At 35.4% G+C, this 22,749-nt stretch overlaps 3 protein-coding genes across 4 annotated transcripts; 2 read left to right on the top strand and 1 right to left on the bottom strand.

Moving 5' to 3' along the window:
- Window positions 1-1,072: 1,072 nt before the first annotated feature.
- LOC113735162 (uncharacterized) lies at window positions 1,073-6,538 on the bottom strand. Of its 2 annotated transcripts, none has more exons than XM_027262129.2 (8): window positions 6,398-6,538; window positions 5,735-5,998; window positions 5,070-5,134; window positions 3,757-3,797; window positions 2,768-3,618; window positions 2,404-2,493; window positions 2,221-2,282; window positions 1,073-1,392 (listed from the first exon to the last, which is right to left on the bottom strand). In XM_027262129.2, the coding sequence occupies exons 2-8, from the start codon at window positions 5,993-5,995 to the stop codon at window positions 1,287-1,289; spliced, it is 1,476 nt and encodes a 491-aa protein (XP_027117930.1). In that variant the 5' UTR covers window positions 5,996-5,998; window positions 6,398-6,538; the 3' UTR covers window positions 1,073-1,286. The 2 variants fall into 2 exon arrangements, with proteins under 2 accessions (XP_027117930.1, XP_027117932.1); XM_027262131.2 differs by having other exon boundaries at window positions 5,735-5,985; window positions 6,398-6,533.
- Window positions 6,539-11,720: 5,182 nt separating this feature from the next.
- Window positions 11,721-13,180, top strand: LOC113735163 (protein STRICTOSIDINE SYNTHASE-LIKE 11-like). The gene is made up of 3 exons (XM_027262132.2): window positions 11,721-11,982; window positions 12,119-12,388; window positions 12,497-13,180. The coding sequence occupies exons 1-3, from the start codon at window positions 11,726-11,728 to the stop codon at window positions 12,993-12,995; spliced, it is 1,026 nt and encodes a 341-aa protein (XP_027117933.2). The 5' UTR covers window positions 11,721-11,725; the 3' UTR covers window positions 12,996-13,180.
- A 7,197-nt stretch (window positions 13,181-20,377) lies between these two features.
- On the top strand, window positions 20,378-22,435 carry LOC113735164 (tetrahydroberberine oxidase-like). Its single transcript, XM_027262133.2, has one exon. The coding sequence runs from the start codon at window positions 20,499-20,501 to the stop codon at window positions 22,122-22,124; it is 1,626 nt and encodes a 541-aa protein (XP_027117934.1). The 5' UTR covers window positions 20,378-20,498; the 3' UTR covers window positions 22,125-22,435.
- The last annotated feature ends 314 nt before the right edge of the window (window positions 22,436-22,749 follow it).

Consider the following 22,749-nt stretch of genomic DNA (forward strand, 5'->3'; position numbering starts at 1 on the left):
TAACCTGTTTGGCAAATGAATTTTTTTATCAATTTTTTCGCTTACAACTTTTTAACAACTTTAATTACAGTAATTTCAAAAACTCCTTAAAATTTTTAAAATACACACTTTACAATACCTAGAAACACACTAAAATAAAAAAATAAATTCTTCTTTCTATTCTTCTACTTTCTCCTCCCATCTCAACTCACCACTCCACCACCGACTAACATTGATGCCAGCCGCCAGTCACCTTTTTTTAAAAAAATTTTTCTTTGCTTTCTCCCCTCTCCCTCCTTCTCCTCCCTGCCTCTCCTCTCCCCTCCCCCTCACTCCACTCTCACCCACCACTTCCTCCCCTCGTCTTCCTCCCCCTGCAACCCTCCCTATCTCCCATGCACGATCTGGGAGTGTTAGGGTTTGTCAAGGTTTCAATCTTTCGGACATAATAATATACGAGCCATATTCTTGCATCATATTTTCACTAGTGATATACCAGAAAAACAAAACCAGACACTCTTAACAGGTTAATAATGTCTTCCTCAATTGATCAGAAAGTAATGAAGTAAGGGAAAAAAGAAAAAAAAAAGAAAAAAGAAAGGGACTCTATGGTGATGCATCTTTATACAGTGTGAGCTCAGGTGGTAACAGTTACCCACCCGGATGCTGCAAGTAGCTCAGCTCATATCATAACAGTCATCCACCCAGTGGCGGTAAGTAGCTACAGTGGCGGAGTGGTATTTCTGAGAAAAGGGGTGACAACACAAGACAAAAGGGTCGCAGTGGGCTGAGGGGAACCACTTGCAAAATGAGAGATTAATCCAATCCACAGGTGATTAGGGGCACCTTCAACCGCAGTATTGAAATAGATGGCTGAGATCGAGCAGAGCACCTCCTACCCGATCTACAACCGCCCATAACACAGTGCAGTCCCATACCAAGGACTTGAGCAGTCAGGCTAGCAAGTATTTCTGGAGGCTTCCAGGTAGCCTAGAGATTCTTGAAATTACTTGCAAGGTGTAAAGAACAACCTAGACACCTAACAGTTAATTAGGGGGGTACACAATAAATGGCAATAACCATAAACAACAGATTCAAAAACAAAAATGACAGTCAACTGCATGATATCTTAACAGTTTTGTGTCAATTGGCATATATTGCTAATCAACTCAAAAATATTACACCCATTTGGATCACCAAATCCAATAACTATAGCGACCAATGAAGAATAACATGTTGGAGAGAGAAAATTTTGCAAGCTAGAAAGCACCCCAAAATTGCAGGCCACTCAGATTCAATGGCGATCATTACTCGTTATCGGAGTAATTAAACTTTACTGAGTGTGATTGCAAGTCAATCTGCCCTCCTCTATAGCTACCACGCTTCTTCTTGGTCTTTTCATGCCGGAAGCCCCTGAAAGAAAGAGAGAGAGAGAGAGAGAGAGAGACAGTTTGTTCTGGTTAAGCTGCCACCAAAATACAAACAATGATGTATACGTAAAAGGCAGCTACTTCCAAACTGCATGTGCAAAGGGCCCAGCCATGTTAACTCAAGAATGACAGGTTTTACTCCTATTGTACGGAAGCATACAATATTAAATCATGACTAAGCAACTGTGAAGAAAAATACTCAGTTGAGGCCTTTAGATCTCTGCCACAGGTTCCTCTTTCAACAATTTGCTCAATGTACTAACTATCATAAGAATTGCTAAGATGTGAAAAATGACCTTTAGAACCAAAAACTGGTCCAAAAGGCAGAATGGTGTTCAAACATAATACATTCCAAACTTTAAATTCCAACAATATGACGGAAAGCCCAAGATCCCAATTATATTAGCAAATGGGCGAACTTTAAGAAAGAAGCTCTCTTAACACTTGCATGGTTCCACTTGATGCCCACTTATAGGTCTTTCTATTCATTGTATATCTTCTGCAATGCTGCATTATAACCCTAAAACTAAAAGTTATGACCCATTTTCATCTTTAACAATACAACTTAGGCAGGTTATCCATTCACCTTCAATTCATTTTTTCCTTAGACGAATTTTTGTGAATTTAATTATGTGGAGACTTATTGTTATTCTAAATTTCTTTCTGTATTTATCAGCAGAGTTCCACCTCATATCTATTTATTCACCAGAAAGAGTCTTTTCCCTGTGATAGGAACCAATTTACAAACAAGGAAGCAAAAAATCGTTTGACCATGAAGCACAATTCGATGATAAGAAATTAGAATACAGACCTTCCTTTCACCTGGCCCAGGACTTCTTGTGCTTTTGCACCATAACCAATTTCTGCACCACTCTACCCAAAAAAAAAAGAAACAAAAAAATCTTGAGGGCAAGAAAAGTGTAAAAGCACACTATTATTTTTTCTGCTTCCAGGATTGGAAAATGGAAGCTGTAAAATATAAAAGTCCTCAAACCTTTGCCCAATAAGAATTATCCTGAAGCCTCTCATCAGCAAACTCCACTGCATCGACTTTCACCCTTTGAAAAGCATTCACTGTTTTAGGCTGCAGTAATGGTGACAGGTTTAGGTTGTCTTGAATGATTAGCCCAATTAGTGAAACATGCAGACGGGATACTGGAAAAAGGTAAAACGACTGCATTGAGCAGTACGTTTTCTAGAAGACAATGTACATAGAAGAGACACGCACAAACGTCCACACAATTACACCCACACACACACACACACACAGAGCCCAGGGTAAAAGCTGCCTATTAAGTGCTGCCATTGGTGTTTTTACATGGCCAAAAGATCAGGTAAATAATAAACAGTATGCATACCTCAGCAGATCCATTGCGCTGTTTCCTAGCAGATTTCTGCGCAGCAGATCTCTCACCACCATTTTTCTTGAGAACCCCCTCTGTGTTTACATTGAACTGTTTCTGTGGCTCACTAACATCGCCATTCTCCTTTTCCGTTTCTCCACCAACATGACCATCACCTCCAAGAACTGAATTGACTTCACCTTGCTTCACAACAACCTCAGCTTCTTCTATGCCTTCAGTTTTTCTCCTTTTGGATTCTTCAATTGCTGCTCCTTCAACAGGCTTATCCTTATTTTCATCAGAAGCAGATCTTTTTCTCTTCTTTGACTCCTTGTTGGCAACATTATCTGATGTCTCCTGTGAATTTCCTTTGTTTTCCACACCAGTATCAGATACATCCTTTTTCTTTCTCTTCTTTTCTTTCAGTTTCAGTTTACTATCATCCAATGGGACATCTACAGTGTCCGTGTCTGTGTTCCTGATAACTGCACTTTCTGCTCCCTTGCCATCATCAACAAGAGAAACCATCCTTAGCTTCTGCTTCTTCAACTTATCCTTAGGTTTAGTTGTCTCTGAAGAGTCTTTATTGCCATTGGCACTGATAATTTCTAAACTTTCTGGTTTTCCTTCAATGACCTTAGGCAATGAGTCTTCTTGTTTTCCATTATCATCAAGTGATTCAGATGTTAACTTATTTTTCTTCTTCTTCTTCTTCTTGTCTATCGGCTCCTTCATGAACTCATCCGCCTTCACCTCAGAAATAACAGATTTGGCATCGTCGTTTTCTTCAGTACTCTTTTTTTTCTTCTTCTTACTAGCAGTTTCTACAGGAGCATCTTTGTCCATCGTCCCATCAGCACCTTGTTCTGCACAAAGTCCTAGGATAAGCACAAACCAATACATTGACCTGCTAAGCTTAATAGTACTTGAAACAGGAAATCAGATTTGACACAAGGGAGGAAGGCAGGAACAATAGTATCATTAAGTTCTGTTTTGTCAAATACCTTGCTCCTTTTGGCCTTTGAAATCTGTATCAGCACTTCTACTGCACGTCAGAGAAGCTCAACTAGCATGAGAAACAGAAGCTGAAGCTATGTGCAAAATGTGAATCGGACAATATTAAATCTCCATGCATGGAAACCTATTATAAAAATATACATTTTTGAAAGATGGAACCAAAAAATGTCTACGTCATACATCTGTGAAAATCATTTTTCCTATCAATAGGTGTTGGTCACATTGGCCAAAATGGAAAAAGCATTCCCATGGTAAGGTATTATCATATTTAGCAAGCATGATCTTTTGGATGGGAAGCTTTTCATAAAATAGAGACTCCTCATTAGCAAACTCGTCATCAATCCATTACCTGCAATCTCATTCAAGCCTTGGGAAGGTAAGCAAGCACTAAGTAAAAAATTTTCAGCTAATAAACAGGCTTAGGACTGAATATCACATATTTTAACAGCCGTTTTATTCTTGTCACACTTCGGCATTTTGATGTTGATTCCTCATTTTGAGACACCACAACCACCAGGTTACTTGGACACAGATCCACATTTTATGACATAAGCAACTGCTTTAAACATCAAGATAGATCATTTTGAGATGAATATTTTTACTCTTAAAGCAAATATGGTTTCTGCGATGAAAGATTTAAATCTACAACTGTCAAATATACTGAGATCCTAACACCATCAAATTACAAAACAAATGACCAATCCAATATCTCCCCTATTTACAAGTAGTTTATGCCTGCGATGTTAAAAAAAATGAAGGGAAAAAAAAGACTGCTGAGAGATAATTAAGTCAGATCACTAAGTGGATAATAGAAGTGCCACATGCAAGTTGACCGTGACTTTTCAACTTTTGATGTCTAAAAAATCTTCCTCATCTATCATATGATGCATGAAAATTGCCAGTGGGGAGGCCACTGTGTTACGTAAGCAGTCTAATCAAAGGGTCTAAAAGGGGTTGCTCCCACTGCTTATAGTCTAATACCCTTATTATCAAACATAGTAATATGCTTCTGTTTACCTTTGCTATTGATAACTAGCATATCAAAGTTCTCTGACATGGAAAAATTCTTGCTACCAACTCTAATGGCAGAATTTTCTGACTACATTCCTGATTTAACAAGCTTACTTTTTATTCATTTTTTTGTTTTCTTTAATAAATTAGGTGGGCAGAATAAGTCAAGAAAACTCTGCCAAAAAATTTCAAACTGCATTTCTAGAGCAACAATAAAACTCTGCTAAAACACAGCAAAAAAGTCAAAATTCAAAAAAACAAAATTTTCATTGTCACATTTCAAGCCTACCAGTTATCTAAATATTTGCAGTACATCTCCTCCAAGTCAAATGAATCTGCCTTCCAAGAATCATCCTGCAGTAAAATCATGATTAACTGTTACAGTCTGGCCATTTAAAACATTAATACAAAAGTTACTGAATCTGAATTCAGAAGGCAGAATTCCATCTTACATTAGGACATAAGCAAAAATGCATGCATCACTACTCTGCTGATAAAGCACTAAACTTTTTCACAGCCCAATGTTCAGGCAGTCAATTTATCATACAATTAAAACAAACATCCAATAAGTAAAGGTTTACAGCCTTAAAAAAACATCATTTATATAAAATTACTACAGTTAACATTTTTTAGAAACACCCAAAAAGCAACCATCCAAACAGAGCCCTAAAATTTGAAAATAGAATTTTTGTTTAAAGATCAAATGGTAGTGCAATGCCAATAACCAATATCCGTAGAGCCAATAACGCCATACCCTTCTGAAAAACGTCTACTAAATCAAAGTATACAGTCTTACACAACAACATTGTACATTCTGCTTCACCACATCTATATCTTTCTCTACCAGAACGATAAATTTATCTTTGCCTATCTAAATTTGGGCATGCCTATGGATTTCAATCGCATAAAGTGTAGTGTATTTTTCAAAAGCTTCATAATGAAGTATCAAATTACCTCAACTTGAGCTTCTTTCAAGAAGCGCTTAAACGTCTTGGCAAAACCCTTGTCATGAATATACTGAATGACAGAGTGAAGAAGAGCAATCTTAGTTTCAGGCTGCTGCTGCTCCTCCTTAACTAGCGTTTTCGTCATTGTCCGTCCTGTGCGCTTGAGCTTTCCCTTCTCCTTCTGCTGTGCAAGGAGAACCTGGCGAGGCTTGAAAGCAACAATTCGTCTTGAAACTGAGCTATTGCTCTCTTCTCCTCCTTGGATCATACACTGACATTATTAATATCAAAAAAATCAAAAACTAATTCTTTTTTCCAAATTCAATTCAATTACCTCAAATACAAAAAAAAAAAGCAAAAAAAAAAAAAAAACATGTACAAGCTAGGTGGTGGATGAGAAATTTCAAACTACACATACAAACAGCAAAAAACAAATGAGGTAGAAAAACAAATAAAAAAGAAGAAAATGTTATCGAAATCAATCATTAATTCTTCCAATTTTGCAGTAACCTGACAAATTATGCAAATAAGAGTCAATAACAACAACAAAAATTAGAAAAAACAACATCCCCAAGCCATTGACTAGAAATTTCAATTAGTATCTAAACAGCTTAAGCTAAAATGGAAAATTAAAAAAAAAAAAAAAAGGGAAAGGAGAAAAAGTTCTTACCAGCTGGGTTGTGAAGAACAGGAAGGCGGCAGGGAGGAGAAGGTGGAAGTTTCTGGAAGATGATATTATTTTTCTTTAGCAATTAATAGTACTGCTAAGCAGTAGAACTAGGGTACAAGGAATTAGCGGATATGATTAGGGTTTTTTATTTTTCGGGTTCGGGTTAAGGATGTGGGTTGGTTTGAAGATGGATAGTCACAAGACACAACAACAATTAGGTTTAATTACATTTTCTACCCCTGAACTTGTATATATGGGACATGTTGTACTAGAGTTTTGTATGCAAGTGAAAATTGTCACATTACATTGTACAATAAGGAAATTTTATGTGGGACATTGATTAGAACCCATGAAATTTTACCACCCTGAGATTTACTAGGTTAAAAAAAGGAAAGCGAAAAAAAGGAAATAAGGAGTAAGGCCATCTTTTGATATTATTCGTTTAAAATCTAGTTGCATAGTTTGTGTATGACTAACTTTTTTTTTTTTTTTTATGTTTTAGATAGTTAATAATCAATTTGGTGATATATACAGTCACTTCAAACAATTTATCTGACGAGAACTAGTATTAGTACAAGAACTTGGATGCTTGTCACTGTTTTGAGTATTTGTCGGTTTAATTGATTAGATCGAAAAATGGTGTCGAGTTTCATATCAAATCTAAAATGTTAAAAGCATCGGCTAAACTTGGTCAAGTGCTGGTTAAACCGGCTAAAAGTGATAAAAATAGGGTTATTCCATCACTCTCCATTCTAGAATGACCCAAATTACTTAATATTAGAATATATAAAAATTTGAAGAAAAGAATTTTGATTCAAACATTGAAACTCATTAAACTATAAAAATCAAAAGCTCAACTAGTTCACTCACTGGTTCGAGTTTTATAACATTGATGCATGCACAAAGTTCAATTTTATCACTAAAATCATGTTTCCAATTCAAAATTTATCCTTTACTAATTCTATAAAGATTAGTGTGGTTTTAAACTAGAAATTGGATGTGAAATAGTTTTGAACAAAAAAATGAAGTCTTTACAATGTTGACCGGAGATCATAAATGATTAATGTACAATCTAAAATAGAGGTATCTATGTATGAAATTGTTCTGGGGGAAGTTATGGTGATAGTAAGAAAGTTAATAGTAGTAAGAAGTCATGCTTTTATACGTGAGCTATTGCTGGCTTTAAGTTTTTTTTTTTTAAAAAAAAAAAACCTTTGGATTTTTAGCTACCTTTGCTGTTTCTAGCAAATTTGCAAGCAAATCTGGTTTGAGATGATGGACTAATTCGGGATCCTAAAAAATTTTTTGAAAAAAAAGAAATCATTGAGAAAGGAATTACAAAGAAAATAACTCTTTCATATACGTCCAGCATTAACGTGTTCGAGTCTCCGTTTCGCTGGATTCCTCCGCGCACTTAACATGTTCGGATCGGGTTGGAACGTCGGACCCGGGTTGCAGGGGATTAATCGGGTCCCATAAGAATTGACCCGGACACCCCTGTATCGATAAAAAAAAATAATAAAAAAAATATACGTCCAGCATTAAGCCACTAGTAGTAAGTAAGCGTCTTAAAGTGATTCTCAAATCCTGGATATCTTAGACATACTTGAGCCACGTGTGCAGCTATACAACGCCTTCCTACTTGGACAACTCAAAGGCGTGATTGTTGGACACCGGTTGCCATACGACTTTTTCTTTTTGGTCTCCATAATGTGCCAATGGTGTAATAATATGAGGGCCGGTTCAACTGTTATCCTGCCCTCCATGTTAAGAGAGAGTCCACTCTAATTTTTTTTTTTTTGGTGGTTTCGTTATATATATATTGTTATTTAGTCTGTTTTATTTTTTTTATTTTGTTTTTTGACCTCTTAGTAGTTATTAGAACTTAAGAAATAAAATCATTAAATCATAAGCTTATGAAGGACACATGACAATGAAATAAAAAGTGTCGCAAAGAGCAGAAGGGAAGCAGAATAGATGATAATGCATGGCACACCAACTCAAAATTATCAAAGAATTACAAATTGAAATCAACGGCCTTGTTTGGCACTTGAGCTTTTTGCCAAGTTTGTTTGCTACAAGTTTTTTAAAAACTTTAGTCACAGTTAGAGGTGTCAAAATGGGTGACTTGGGCGGGTTTGGGTTGGGTAAAATGGGTAATGGGTATAAGTGAGTCAACTCATTTATACCCATTTAATTAGATGGGTATAAATGGGTAAGTCAAAAAATGAATTGGGTAACCCAATTACCCATTTATAACTCATTTATTTTAACTTTTTGCAAACTCATTTAAATTCATTTTTACAAACTAAGTTATCAATTTATACCACTTTTTGTACTCATCATTAATTTTAAATATTTACTTATAATGTTCAATAAACTTAATTACCAATTTTTTTTCATTTATACTCTATGTCACAAAATTACCTATTATTTAATAATTGAATAATACGAATATAAAAATTTGAATTAAGTACTATAAAAATTAATATAAAAACTTAATCCAAAAATTTTGAACCCCTAACATTTTTTTCATATATAAATTTAAAATTTCATTTTATAAAGATAAGAAAATAGGCTAAAATTTATCATAAATTGATAATGCTAAAAAATGAGTAAGTTAACAAACTAAGAAAAAATAAAATAATAAGATAAAACCAATAAATAATAATAATAATAATGTTAACATCATGACAAAATGAAAAATTTGAAAAAAAAAAGGTAGGGGAAAAGAAGACACTTGGGGGGAAGAGAATTTTAAATGGGTTAATTGGGTTTGATGGGTTACCCAATAATACCCATTTATTAAATGGGTATTATTGGGTAACTCATTTATACCCATATACAAAAATTTAAGATACCCATACCCATCTATTCATGGACGGGTATAGGTAAATCTAGTTAAGTGGGTTGATTTGCCACCTCTAGTCACAGTAACCTTAAAAAACTTCTCAAAGTTTTTAAACTATACACTTCAAAATATTCAAAAATTTACACATTTCAAAAAATTTTTATAAAACTTCTATAGTAAATTACAGTAAAATTTTAGACAAACACCCAAAAAACTCACTTATCAAACAGGGCCGAAGTTATGTCAAACAGCTGACTTTAAATCAAGCTGATACTTGAGAGAATAAGGATTTCATTAAATTATAGTTCAAACTTATGATGGTATATATATATATATATATATAAGGATTTCATTAAATTATAGTTCAAACTTATGATGGTATATATATATATATATATATATATATATATATATATATATATGCTCTAATGGCAGCTTCTAGGTTCTTGAGAGACTCCATTTGCACATGTTAAATTTTGAGGCCATCAATTGAATAGACAAAGCATATAAGCTTTGCATGATCCTTTTTTTTTTTTTTTTTTGTCGACAGAGTGGGTGTCCGGGTCAAGTCCGTAAAGGCGGCCCGACTAATCCCACTCCGACCCGGCCCAGCGCCCCAACTTAGACCTAGCACGATAACTGCACGGAGAAGCCGATGTTGCTGCGGAGCTTCGACCCCAGGACCTGACGGTCCCGAGGAAGAGGCGCCAACCACCAGCCCATTGACGTGAGGGCACTTTGCATGATCCTTATAATAATATGTTTTCAAAACATTGGGATACTCATAATTATCTAGAAGTATTATAAGTATTCCAACACGTCTTTTCCTTTACTTAGTCAGGTCAACTTTGTTGCTGGTAGCTTGTTTCTTTTCATGGATGCACAGTAGTGATTGCAAAAAGAACAATTCATGGCATAGGTATAGAGAGTGATTTAAAACTAGCTGATTGAAATTGAATTCGTGAGCATAATTTTCAACAAACTACAAAGATTGTTGTGTTTTTTGCATATTGAAAATATTGATTAAGTTTAAAGTCTACGTTCATCGTATCAAGTTATTGCCCTTGACAATTGTAGAAAACCCTGGATCTTTTCTTGATCAGCACATGCTACAAAAAAAGCCAAAGTGGTAGACATCTGTGGAAAGAAGAACAACAACAACAAAAAGAAGAAGAAGAAGAAAAAAAGGTATTGATAGCTCTTGTCTTGCATTTGCCATCTCGCTACTAATTAGCTCCAATTTAATATTCCTTGGGGTTATATAGATATCAGTCAACACGTTTAAACTTATCAGCATATATTCTTGGTTTTAGCATATTTAATTAAAGGCTCCATTTAACGAGTGCTCAATTCGTTAAAATATATATATATATATATATATTTCAAATGTCATATTTTTGAAAATAAGGAAAAGTAAATAAATACAAAAAAAAGGTAGTTAAAATTAAATAGAAAAAATATATAAATGCAAGGGAGGTAATAATTGTAATATATGCGTATACATGTTAAGTTAGGTAAATTTTAGGTGTGTTAATTAAACCCTTAATTAAATTTATGTCCGAAATGGTCAACTATCACATTTTTTTTTCCTTAAATGCTCTCATATTCAATTCGTTTATACATGATAATTCAAACTCCATACCATCTTTGTACGCCACCAAATTGGTTTAGTTCCTCCCCATAAATACCTTGCAGGTATATATAGGTTTATATTTAAGGATGGCAACGGGGCGGGGTTGGGGCGGGGGACCCCTCCCCTGTCCCCTGCCCCGCTGCATACAAATTCCTCCCGGCCCAGGCCCCGTCCCCCCGCCCTGCTTTCCCCGCGGGTGCTCCCGTGGAGCTAATAAAAATTTGTTATATAATTTTATTATAGTTAAATTTTAGTAAATAATCAAGTATTAAAATATCAACACATCACCAAATTATTATTCATTGTAATTTCACAATTGAAACTTATAAAAACAATCAAACAAAAGTTATTTGAATACAATCCAACATGATGAAATAAATACAACTAAAGTAGTCAAGTTTTCACTTTTAACACAAATACAATCACTAATTCATTATTGTGCCCGTGCTTTTTTTTGAGAAAAAATGTTATTGTATTAAGTATAATTAGGGATTTAGTATAAATGTATTAGTAAATTTTGTATAACCAATTAATAATTTGCATTAGTACGCATATATAATTATTAGTATAATTGATAATATCAATTATATTACATATACTAATATACATTATATAATACATATAACTAATAATATCATTATCATAAGTTTGTAACTAATTAAATTATATATTATATATATAAACATATACATATATAAATTTTTTATATATTTATTTTTTCAAAGCGGGTGACGGGGCGGGGGATGGGGCAGGGTGGGCCACCCACCCTGCCACTCGCCCCCATTGCCATCCTTATTTACATTTGGTCCATGCCTTTGCTTATCATCCAGACACAGCTACATTAATGATGGCATTTCTATTTCTAAATAAAAAGGCTGTTTGGAGTATTCTCTGCTCCTGCACCTTCGTTTTCTGTCTTCTTCCCACAGCATTTTGTTCTGGACGTTTGCAAAAGCTTGATCTACCAGTTCCTGGTCCCGAGTCCTATGCATTCGATTTGGCAGGTCATGGACCTTACACAGGCGTTGCTGATGGAAGAATTCTCAAATATGAAGGACCAATCCTTGGTTTCGTCGAGTATGGATACACGAAAAAGAACAGGCAAGAGTTGTCTTTCCTTGTACATAATGTTCGATTTAGTCATTAGAAATAAATATCCTCAAATTACTTAATTGGTGCATTTACTGTATAACCACTAATCTCGCTGCCTTCCCTTCCTAATTCCTATTTGGAACAGGTCCAAGCAATTATGTGATAATATTGATACAACAGACCTAGCAAAAATTTGTGGGAGGCCACTTGGTATAGGGTTTTACTACAAGACTGGAGAGCTCTACACAGCAGATGCTGGTCTAGGCCTTGTAGTGGTTGGACCTGAAGGAGGTCCTGGAAAACAACTTGCCTCTGGTGCAGAGGGCGTGCCATTTGGCTTGCCTGATGGCCTTGAAGTTGATCAAAAAACTGGAGTTATATTCTTTACGGAAGCAAGCTCCCGCTACAATATCAGGTTGACAAAATAATCTGTACTATAGCTTGATTTTATTCGACAGATACAGTTTGAGATCGAATGTTAAATTCCTGAATTGTTTACACAAAACATATGGCTTGTTTGCAGTCAAATTTCACAAATAATTTCCACTAGAGACGCATCAGGAAGGTTATTGAAATATGATCCACAAACGAAGAAAGTCACAGTATTGCTCAGAAGTCTTGCAGGGCCAGCAGGGGTGGCAATTAGCAGAGATGGCTCGTATCTTCTTGTGACAGAATTTCTGAACCAAAGAGTCTTGAAGTATTGGGTGAAGGGACCCCTTGCAAATACAACACGAGTTCTGGTAAACCTGTCAGGATCGCCAGATAAGATCAAGAGGAACTCTAGAGGCGATTATTGGATTGGATTGAATGTTCAAAGCCAAGGGCCAAATCCCACAACAATAATTCAAGGACAAAGGATAAATGGAAAAGGGCATATATTGGAAACAATAACCTTTAGCCCTGATTTTAATGCGTCAGTGATCACAGAAGTTCAAGAATACAAGGGTGCACTATACTTAGGTTCTCTATTTGTTGGATATGTAGGAGTATACAGGAAATTTCCGTTAACATTGATATGATGATAGATGAGAACTGAGAATCAATAAGCTGATTACACAGGGCAGGGGTTGGATCTTCTCGGACTACCATTACAGTTAAACTATCTAATAAATGTAATGTCAATTTTTGCCATTATTCTTTTGAAAATCCAGAAAGTGTAGACAAGTATGAAACCATTTGATTGCATATGTTACTTTTTTTTAAACCTTTTTTATGTCCCTTTGGAGAAAAATGGAGTATGAATGCATGTTCAAGTTTCAATTGCTGACTTTCTGTATTGGGAAGCCAATTCACCTACATTTTACATTGGGTTGGCAACATAATTAATATAATACTACATGGTACTCCCAAAGAGTGGTTGATATGGATTATTGTAAAGAAAGAACGAAAAGTAGTGGGAAATAAGTCCTACACATGGCAAAAAAGAAACTGTCTATTTAACAGGCATTCCATGGGCACTCATTAAAATGTATTTCAAGTATTAGATTTTTAGAAATATAAAATTAATGAGAAAAAACATATAAATGAGAAAGGATTAATTATTAGAAAAAGTATATAAATATAAAAAAAGTAATAATTATTAGTGTGTGTATATACATAGTAGATTGGGTGGAATGTAGGTGTGTTACCCATTAGGAAAACCCAAAAAGGAAATCCTACTCATTCAAATGGTAAAAACATAGACAAGATACACTTTTCTGGTATTTGCATACATTTGTTATTTTTAATTCTCTTATTTGGATTTGTCACTTCCAGCCACTCAATATCTTTTATTTTCTCATGCAATAGCTGGTCTAATTATGTGAAACAAATCAGCTTTCACAATAAATCTAACCAGTATTGTTAAGTTATTTTGGTACAATATAGTCCCAAAGCAAACGGATAAACCTCATCATCATTCTCATCCTCCTGTAGGACTTGCTTCTTAAATTATTCATGACAAGTGGGACATTATCATTCTAGTCATGAAAGGTGTACTCGATCGAGGGCTGAAGGTGAATCTTCTGCCATTTACACCTCCAAAGTAAGTTGGTTGTCAAATGCTACAGGATTGATGAATAACGCAACTACTGGTACAGGGATTCCGGCCATTAATTTTTAGAACTGCAATACCTCGGACTCCAACTTTTACCAGGTCTAAACTCCAAAGTAGAGGTAAAACATTAATTATCATTCAACTTGACTGACCAACACAGGTGAAGTGTCACCATCCTTCTCGAATTTAATATGGTGTTCACATATACCAACCGCTGTCTGATTAACTTCGCCTATTTCACTTGAGCATTTTTGCCTTCTGATCTCGGTCAGAGCAAAAGATGGTAGTAGAAACTATACTTGGTGTTGTTTCAACAATCTTGATGAAGCTAATTCCACTTGCTGTCGAGCAGATCTCTGTTGCTTGGGGTGTTTGTGAAGATCTCCAAAACCTTTCTAAGAAGCTAGAGATGATTCAGGCTGCAAGCAGATGACTAGCAAAGCTGTGCAGCATTGGCCCAAAAATCTTCAGACAGTAACACTTGATGCTGACGCCGTGTTGGATGATTTTGGACATGAAGTTCTTGGCCATAAGATTGAGATTGGAAAGGGTGATAAGGTGAGCAGTTCTTTTATGTTTCGCTGAGCGATGGCCAAGAAGATAAAGAACATTATCTTTAGAGAAGACTTGCAAAGAATCAATTGAGATTGGACTTCTGGGAGTGGAGCTAATCAACAGGTCTCCCAATATAAAACAAGTAAGATTGACCGATCCCTTCGTAGATGACTCAGAAATTTTCGGAAGAAAAGATGACATTTAAAAGGAGGTAAGCATGTTAGTTGATCGGGACTATAATAAGGACCTTCCAGTCATCTCCATTGTGGGGATGCCAGGCCAAGGAAAGACAACCCCGGCTCAACTGGTGTACAAAAATGGTAAGGTGCTGAGGTGCTTTGATGAACGAATTTGCTTTGCGTAGCTGATGATTTTGAAGTGGAAAGGCTGTTGAATGAGATGCTGTAATCTTTGAAGGGAACCAAACTTGAGACGACAAACAGGGAAGCAACATTAAAGAGGCTTTAAAAGCATTTAAAAGTGAGGCAACTTTTGGGTCAAGATGGATGCAAAGAAGGGAAGGATGAGCCAATCGAGATGCATCATCGGTGCAGGTTTCTGGAGCCAATTTGGCCATGGATTCAGCTGAGCTAAGACCGGATTCTCAGCTGGATTCAAGGCAGAGGTAAGTGTGGCTTATAGACTGAATCCAGTCCACAACTCAGCCTGCAATCTGGCCATGGATTTGGATCGGGCCTTTGCACAACTTTTATTTTGTTTCAATATTTTTGGATATGTACACTCTATTTCTAGAATAATTTTTTATAGCTTATAAACAGGCATGGTTAGAATTTTTCCTATCACACTTTTGTCAACTTATATCAAACTTTATTGGAGATTTATTGGTAGTGTTCAATGGTTCATCCTAAACTTGTAGGGACAAGTATAGGATCCTCTTCCCACCATTCAAATTAGTTTAGTAGAACTTTAACATTTCAATGATTCAAAATCCAAGCTCATTACATCCTCTTCGATCCTCCCAATTTCCAACGCTAGCTCTGATATCTTATTTTCTTCAGTTTGGTACTTATAATTTTCTCTTGTCAGACAAGTACTTGTAGAAGTTTCATATGTACTGATCAAGTTTATTGGTTTTTGTATATCTGATGAGTTGGACTAAAAAAAATGAAAATGTATAGTTCTTATTGATGAAGGAAACAGTGTGTATAACATGGTCCTCAATATGAGTCCTTTGTTGGTTATAGTTCTTTGTTTTAAGGTGGCTTGAGACTAAGGATGGCAATAGAAGCGGGTGCCCGCAGGGGTAGAAATGGGGCGGGGGGTGTGGAAACATACCCCTGTCCCATCCCCCGCCCCGTCCCGGGCATACAATGAAAAATATATATATATATATATATATATATATATATATATATAATATAATTCTAAATTTTCTAAAGTTGCATCATTACTTACAAGTACAATGCTAGTCAGTGTCAGCGGTCACCGCAACAACTGAAGAAATTTCTTGGACTATTGTTGATTTGTTTCTAACGCCCCCCCCCAAAGACTAAGGTTGTGTTTGGATTGCATTTTTCATCATTTTTCATGGAAAAATTACTGCAGCGATTTGATATATGTGAGGGAAAAAGGTGATAGGGAAATGTGATCACGGAAAACGACAATATTTTCCGACGAAAACAAGCAATCCAAACAAGGCTTAAGCTATCCAATTCCAACCTGTTTTGCTCCTAATCTTTTTTTTTATTTCGATCAATTTCCTTCCTTCGCACTGAATGTAACTTGACTTATTATGCTTTTATTTCCATCTTGACAGCTTTTTAATCTTATTTAACATTGTTTACAATTATATTATTGTAAATAAACATTTATGATAAATTAATTGGGGCGGGGCGGGGGTGGGGGACGGGGGGAGTTATTTGACAATGGGACGGGGGGTGGGGGAAGGATCCCCGCCCAATTGGCACCCCTACTTGAGACTATGAATCTATTGATTATTGAATTTTTGCACATAAACAACAAAACAAGTAGGATAGGACCATTTATAGATCTAGGCTTGCTTTCATATTAGTCATTCATTTAAGGGTTCCATTAATTTTTTTTTTAAGAAACTCAAACATAGCTTTTATAAATCTATTCTGCAGCCCTAATTTACAGATTTGATAAGATCAACATAGAGTTCTCATTTTTTGAGTTGGCCGGAACTTTCAAAATTGAATGCCTGCTTATATATATATATATATAATATCAGAATTTCATTGAAATCTGTAGTAATGGCAGAAATTATATCATTAAACATACATAGATATCAAAGAACAGATTTGAATAAAGGATGCTCCAGATCTGAACAATGAGGTAAAATAATTGTAACTCCATGGACATTTGTATATGCTTCCAATCGTCAAATCTGTTGATTAACTGTTTCAAATCCAGATATTATGGTGAGTTTTGCCGAATAGATCCAAGAAATTCCAGATCTGATAATCAAAATGTGATTTGCGATGAATTTAGGCAAACATGTATAAAAACCAGAAAACGTGCCCAATTCATATTAAACTTTCCTTTTGTTACAACTTACCGAAAGCATTTTCTATTATGGTTGAATTTCATTACAATTATTACGGTTGAGCTATTTATTTCATAAGGTAACATACAATTATTGTGATTATATTTGTATATTGAATTGACGTACATGAACAAAATTCATGCATATAATAAAATATGATATACAGCAGATCATGTAAAATTTATATTAACTGTTTAACTGTACTAAAATGTCCGAATCCAAAAAGAAAGCGCTTGACAAATGATGAATAAAGAAAAGAGACGCTGTGAAACTCCAAATTCCAATTTCATCAGATCCTCGACCTCCAAATTTCCAATGGTTTCTTGAAGTTGGTACTTAATTCAGTTGTCCTCCAAATCTGGATTGTTTTTGCTAGTACTTTGTTTACACTTTGTCATGACTACCCATCACTCTGGTCTATCTTCAAATAAACTGCAGGAATAATAATAGTAAGAATTTGCGGCTATTGGATGTTGATATTCAATTTGAATTTCGTTATCAATCCTCTTTGGATATTGATCCATTTCTTTTTTCTGTTGCCTTCGTTGTAGAGTGGAGTTAGGTAATAAATTGGTAGACCATTTATCATGGAGGGTGGCGGCACAGCTGGTGTATGATGGACTACAATACTGGGATTTCGTTGCAGCCGTTGGATGCTGAAGTGGAAGTAGTTTGCACATTTGGGTGCCGGCGGTTATGGTTAAGTAAATGTGGATTGGAAGAATCTGAGGAGGAGGATTATCGCAAGCGAGGCGGCTGAGTTAGGAGAGAGGGGACCATTTTTTACTTTTCTTCTGCAGGTTAAAAGGGGTTTTGGATTTGTGGATGTGGTGGATGGTGGATATGGATGGGGATTAGGGTAGAAATGAATCTAATTATGTCGAACATCCTAGTGTTCAAACTTATTTGATTACTTTAATGAATTTGAAATTTGGTACAAGTTTGCTTTGTTTATTTGTCGAACCGATTTGAACGAACGTTTTATCTGACTTAAAAGTTATTGAACATAAAATGCTGTTCAAATTTAATTTGACTAGTTGACGATCTAAATTAGAACGAGCTCTTACGAAGTCGAGTTCATTTCAATTATTGAGTAGTTTGGTTCATCTTTCAACTCTGAATGAGAAAGTGATGTCGGGAATGTGTCGATGAGCTGAGCTATGCCACAAACTCGGGGCGGGGTAGGGGCGGGGCTGTCGTTTCTTCTTCTTCTAGCATGTGAGATAAATGGAAGGAAAATGAGGTTAATTTGCAGAGGAAACTGGAAGGTCCCCCAAACGTAAGGGGAAGAAACCTTTCCAAGTCTTTAAAGCTAGAAATGGCTATTGCAACCATGGTTAGCCATTTCAGTCGGGTCATAACCAGAACAAAGGAAACTGGTACGATACCGATCCCCAAATCGTCAATAATTTCATATTCACAACGATTCACTCTAACTCGGTCGATATTGGTTTACGCAAATTCGTGATGCATGGCTAAATATCCGAATCAACTTGAAGTCGATTCAAATATTTTTTTAGATTGTATCTTTTATGATATTTTTTATTTTTAGTAATTTTTTAGATTTTTTTTAAAAAATTTATTATGTGTTATTATATACGTATTACTCGGTATTCAACTGTTATGCCTCGGCAAATATGAAACAACCGCAACTGCAACACACGATGGCTAACCATGATTGCAACTATGACCTGGTTTGAGGGGACCAATTACCAACCACTATTGACGAATCACAATCCTTTGGCTGGCCCGCCATTAAACATCCTATTCTTGCGTATTCTTCTTCAACACTTCCACATGGATGTATCAACAGTAATAGGTTCCCCTGAAAATATCTTGGGCCTTAATTCACACAGTTGCATTGGCTGCACTTACAGTTGCATCTGAGAACATGTTCAAGACGTCTTGGTTTCTTGAGTTTGGTACTTTCAATCTTCTCCCTTCAGACAAGTATTTGCTGAAATTTGATACACATTGAGAAACTTATTTGGTTTTTTTTCCCCACAAATTTGACTCAAAAATTCATAGATTCATTAGAACAAAAAATTCATCTTTTTTTTTTTTAACTTAGACACAAATGTGATCGTCATCATAAATCCAATGCAAGAATTCAAACATAAGAGGTATACAATGATCCACGTTGAAGATAAGTTTTTACCTCTATTTAAAAAAAAAAAGGTTGTTATTACTTTACCCCCTTAATGTTCGGCGCTACTATTAATTTCCCTCTTAACGTTATCTTTTTGTCACTTTACCCCTCCAAGACTAACGGTCAATCTTAATGGAGTTTGTTAATTAAAGTAAAAAGACAAGTATAACCCTTAAAGTTATTATTATTTTACTCCCATAAACTATAGTCTCATTATCAATTTACCCCACTAGAGTTATTTTTTAGGCAATTTATCCCGCCATTAAACCAACTTAGCAAGTTAAAAAACTTTAGAAGAAAGTACTCGCCTCTTTGTATAATAAAAATAATAAAAAATTTAGAGTGGCTCTTCTCCTCTTTAGTATCAAGAAAAAAAGTCAAAGTATTAATTTCTTTTTTCTTGGCAATCTTATTAATATTAAAAAAAATAGAAAGATCCGAAGGGGGAGGAAGAGGGGGAGAGATAGAGATAGAGAGAGAGCTCAATTCTTTTTTTTTTTTAAGAAAATACAAATAAGAAAGAATTAAATACTTTTATTATTTTAAAATTATTTCACTTTACTATTTATCTCCAGATTTCAATCCTAATCCCAACAATCTTAAATTAATACAATAATGTTAGACTTTTTTTTCTTTGCAAAATCTAATTTTCTGTCTCTTTCTTACCTATTTCTTTTTCTTTTCATAGCATTAATAAGTGTGAAAAAAGAAATTTGAGAAAACCCTTTTATTTTTATATTTTTGGATCTCTTAAAGTGAAAAAAAGAAGAACAATCATTCTAAATTTTTTATTTTTAATTATATATAAGGTAAATATATTTAAAAATTTTTGACCATAGTAGTTAGATTAACGATGAAGTAAAATGCCAAGAAAATGATGTTAGGAATTAAATCGATTTTATCACTATAATTTAAAGAAATAAAGTAATAATAACAGTGTAGTAATGCTATAGAATAAAAGGGTATTTTTGTCCAAAATTTCTTAATATGTTGAGTTGAATTATTTATGGGGATGAAATGACTAAAAAATAACGTTAGGGCATAAACTGACAGTAGCGATATAGGTATAAAAAGTCAATTGATATCATCCTACAACTCGCCTACTAGATTGCTTGACTTTTTTTTTTTTTTTCTTGTCTGCAATCCTTACAAAAAAGAAGCCTTTAGAAATCTGTACATACTGTAGCAGGAGTATAAACTATCATCAAGGATACTGTAGTGCATTCTTGAAGTTAATCATAAGAACCTTCCCAATAATGGAGACTACTCCAAGCACCAAAGTTCCACGCATATTTCTTTGTTCATTAGTTCTTATTTTCTCAATGCCATGGAGTACTAAAGCTCAAATTCATGAGGGATTTCTTCGGTGTCTTCATTCTCAGAACAATGACTCAATCTCCCAAGTCATTTATACGCCAACAAACACTTCGTATAATTCTGTTCTGCAATCTTCCATACAGAACATAAGATTTTTATCTCCCATGGAAAGAAAGCCCTTGGTCATAGTTACGCCACTGAGCAATTTTCACGTTCAGTTAGTTGTTAATTGTGCAAAATCCAATGACTTACAGATCAGAGTTAGATCAGGAGGCCATGATTACGAGGGTCTTTCTTATCTTTCCTATTATCTCCAGCCATTTGTTATTGTTGATATGAGGAATCTGAGTAGAATATCCATCGATACTGAGAGTAAAACGGCCTGGATTGGAGCTGGAGTAGGCCTTGGCAAACTCTATCATGCAATTGCTGAGAAGAGCCCCAATCTTGGCTTTCCAGCAGGTACATGTCCTACCGTAGGAGCAGGTGGACACATTAGTGGAGGTGGAGAAGGCACGTTGACGCGAAAATATGGCCTAGCTGCTGACAATGTCATTGATGCTAAAATTGTGAAAGCGGATGGAGCAATTCTTGATAGAAAATCAATGGGAGAGGATCTTTTCTGGGCTATTAGAGGTGGAGGAGGAGCCAGTTTTGGAGTAATTCTTGCGTACAGGATCCAATTGGTATCCGTTCCATCGATAGTTACTGTTTTTTCAGTCAACAGATCTTTAGAACAGAACGCAACCAAGCTTGTCCACCTGTGGCAACATATTGGATATAGGCTTGATCGAGACTTACTCATCAGAGTTTTTATTACACAGGCGAGGAGTGGTGGAAAATTAACAGTTCAAGCTGCATTTCAATCTTTGTACCTCGGAACAGTTGCCAAGCTTGTTCCACTGATGCAAGAAAGCTTCCCTGAGCTAGGATTACGCCGAGAAGACTGCACGGAGTTGAGCTGGATTGAGTCTGCTGTTTATTTCTCTGATCTCCCAAGTGGATCAACTGTAGATGATTTGGTACGCAGCAGTCCATATCCCAAAAATTATTACAAAAACAAATCAGACTACGTAGTCGAGCCCATCTCTGAAGTTGCATTGGAAGGATTGTGGAAAAGATTCTTCGAAGAAGGGGCTGAGGCAGGTATGCTTATCCTTTCACCATCTGGTGGAAGGATGTTTGAGATTTCAGACTCTGAAACTCCATATCCACACAGAGCTGGAAACATATACCAGATTCAGCATATCACTTCTTGGACTGAAGAGGAGAATGCAAACTCTCAAAGATTCATAGATTGGATCAGGAGGCTTTACAAATACATGGCTCCATTTGTTTCCAAATATCCCAGAGCTGCATACCTGAATTATAGAGATTTGGACTTGGGAACCAACAGGGAAGGCAACACCAGTTTTGCACAAGCTAGTGTCTGGGGTATGAAGTATTTTAAGAAAAATTTCTACAGGTTGGCCCATGTGAAGCAGGAGGTTGATCCAAGCAATTTTTTCAGATATGAGCAGAGCATCCCTCCTTTCTTATCCTCGTTGAAATGGAGAAATGCTTAAAGGATTGGTGCATAAAAACATATATGAAAAAGTTATCTATAAGAAATAACTACATATGGGTACAACTACAGTTAGCTTAGGTCAGTATGTGTTTTCTTTTGTATACTTGATACAGTTGTATAGTTTAGTAAACTTGGAAATATGTAATACATCTGTGTAGATGTTTGTTTATGTTAGTGCTGTATACTAGATACACTTTGTGGTTTAATAAACTTGGAAATATGTAATCCATCTATGTAGATGTTTGATAATGTTAGTCTTGTAACACATGAGATTTTCCTTGAATGCTATGAGATTCTATCTTGGCCTTATTTTGTGTATATGTTGACATTTTTATTCAGCATTTGTTGCATATTGGTGTTTATTGGCTTCTCCGATAACTTGCTTCTTGTACACATTTGCTTCTGGAATTCATCTTCAGGTCATTGTTCAACTTGTGGAATGGCAAAATATTCTATTTTTGTGGTACTGAATACTTTACTTGACATATGTAACCAGTACTGTAATTGATTTCAAAACCTTAAGCACCTCTTAGATTTATGTATAGATTAGGTTATGCACATATATGCAAAAAGTAGTGCTTTCTCCTGCATATCTGCAGTTCCCCTTGGTTGGTCCTGGTTAA

Source organism: Coffea arabica, chromosome 3c (genome assembly GCF_036785885.1).
Source record: "Coffea arabica cultivar ET-39 chromosome 3c, Coffea Arabica ET-39 HiFi, whole genome shotgun sequence".
Lineage (NCBI taxonomy): Eukaryota > Viridiplantae > Streptophyta > Magnoliopsida > Gentianales > Rubiaceae > Coffea > Coffea arabica.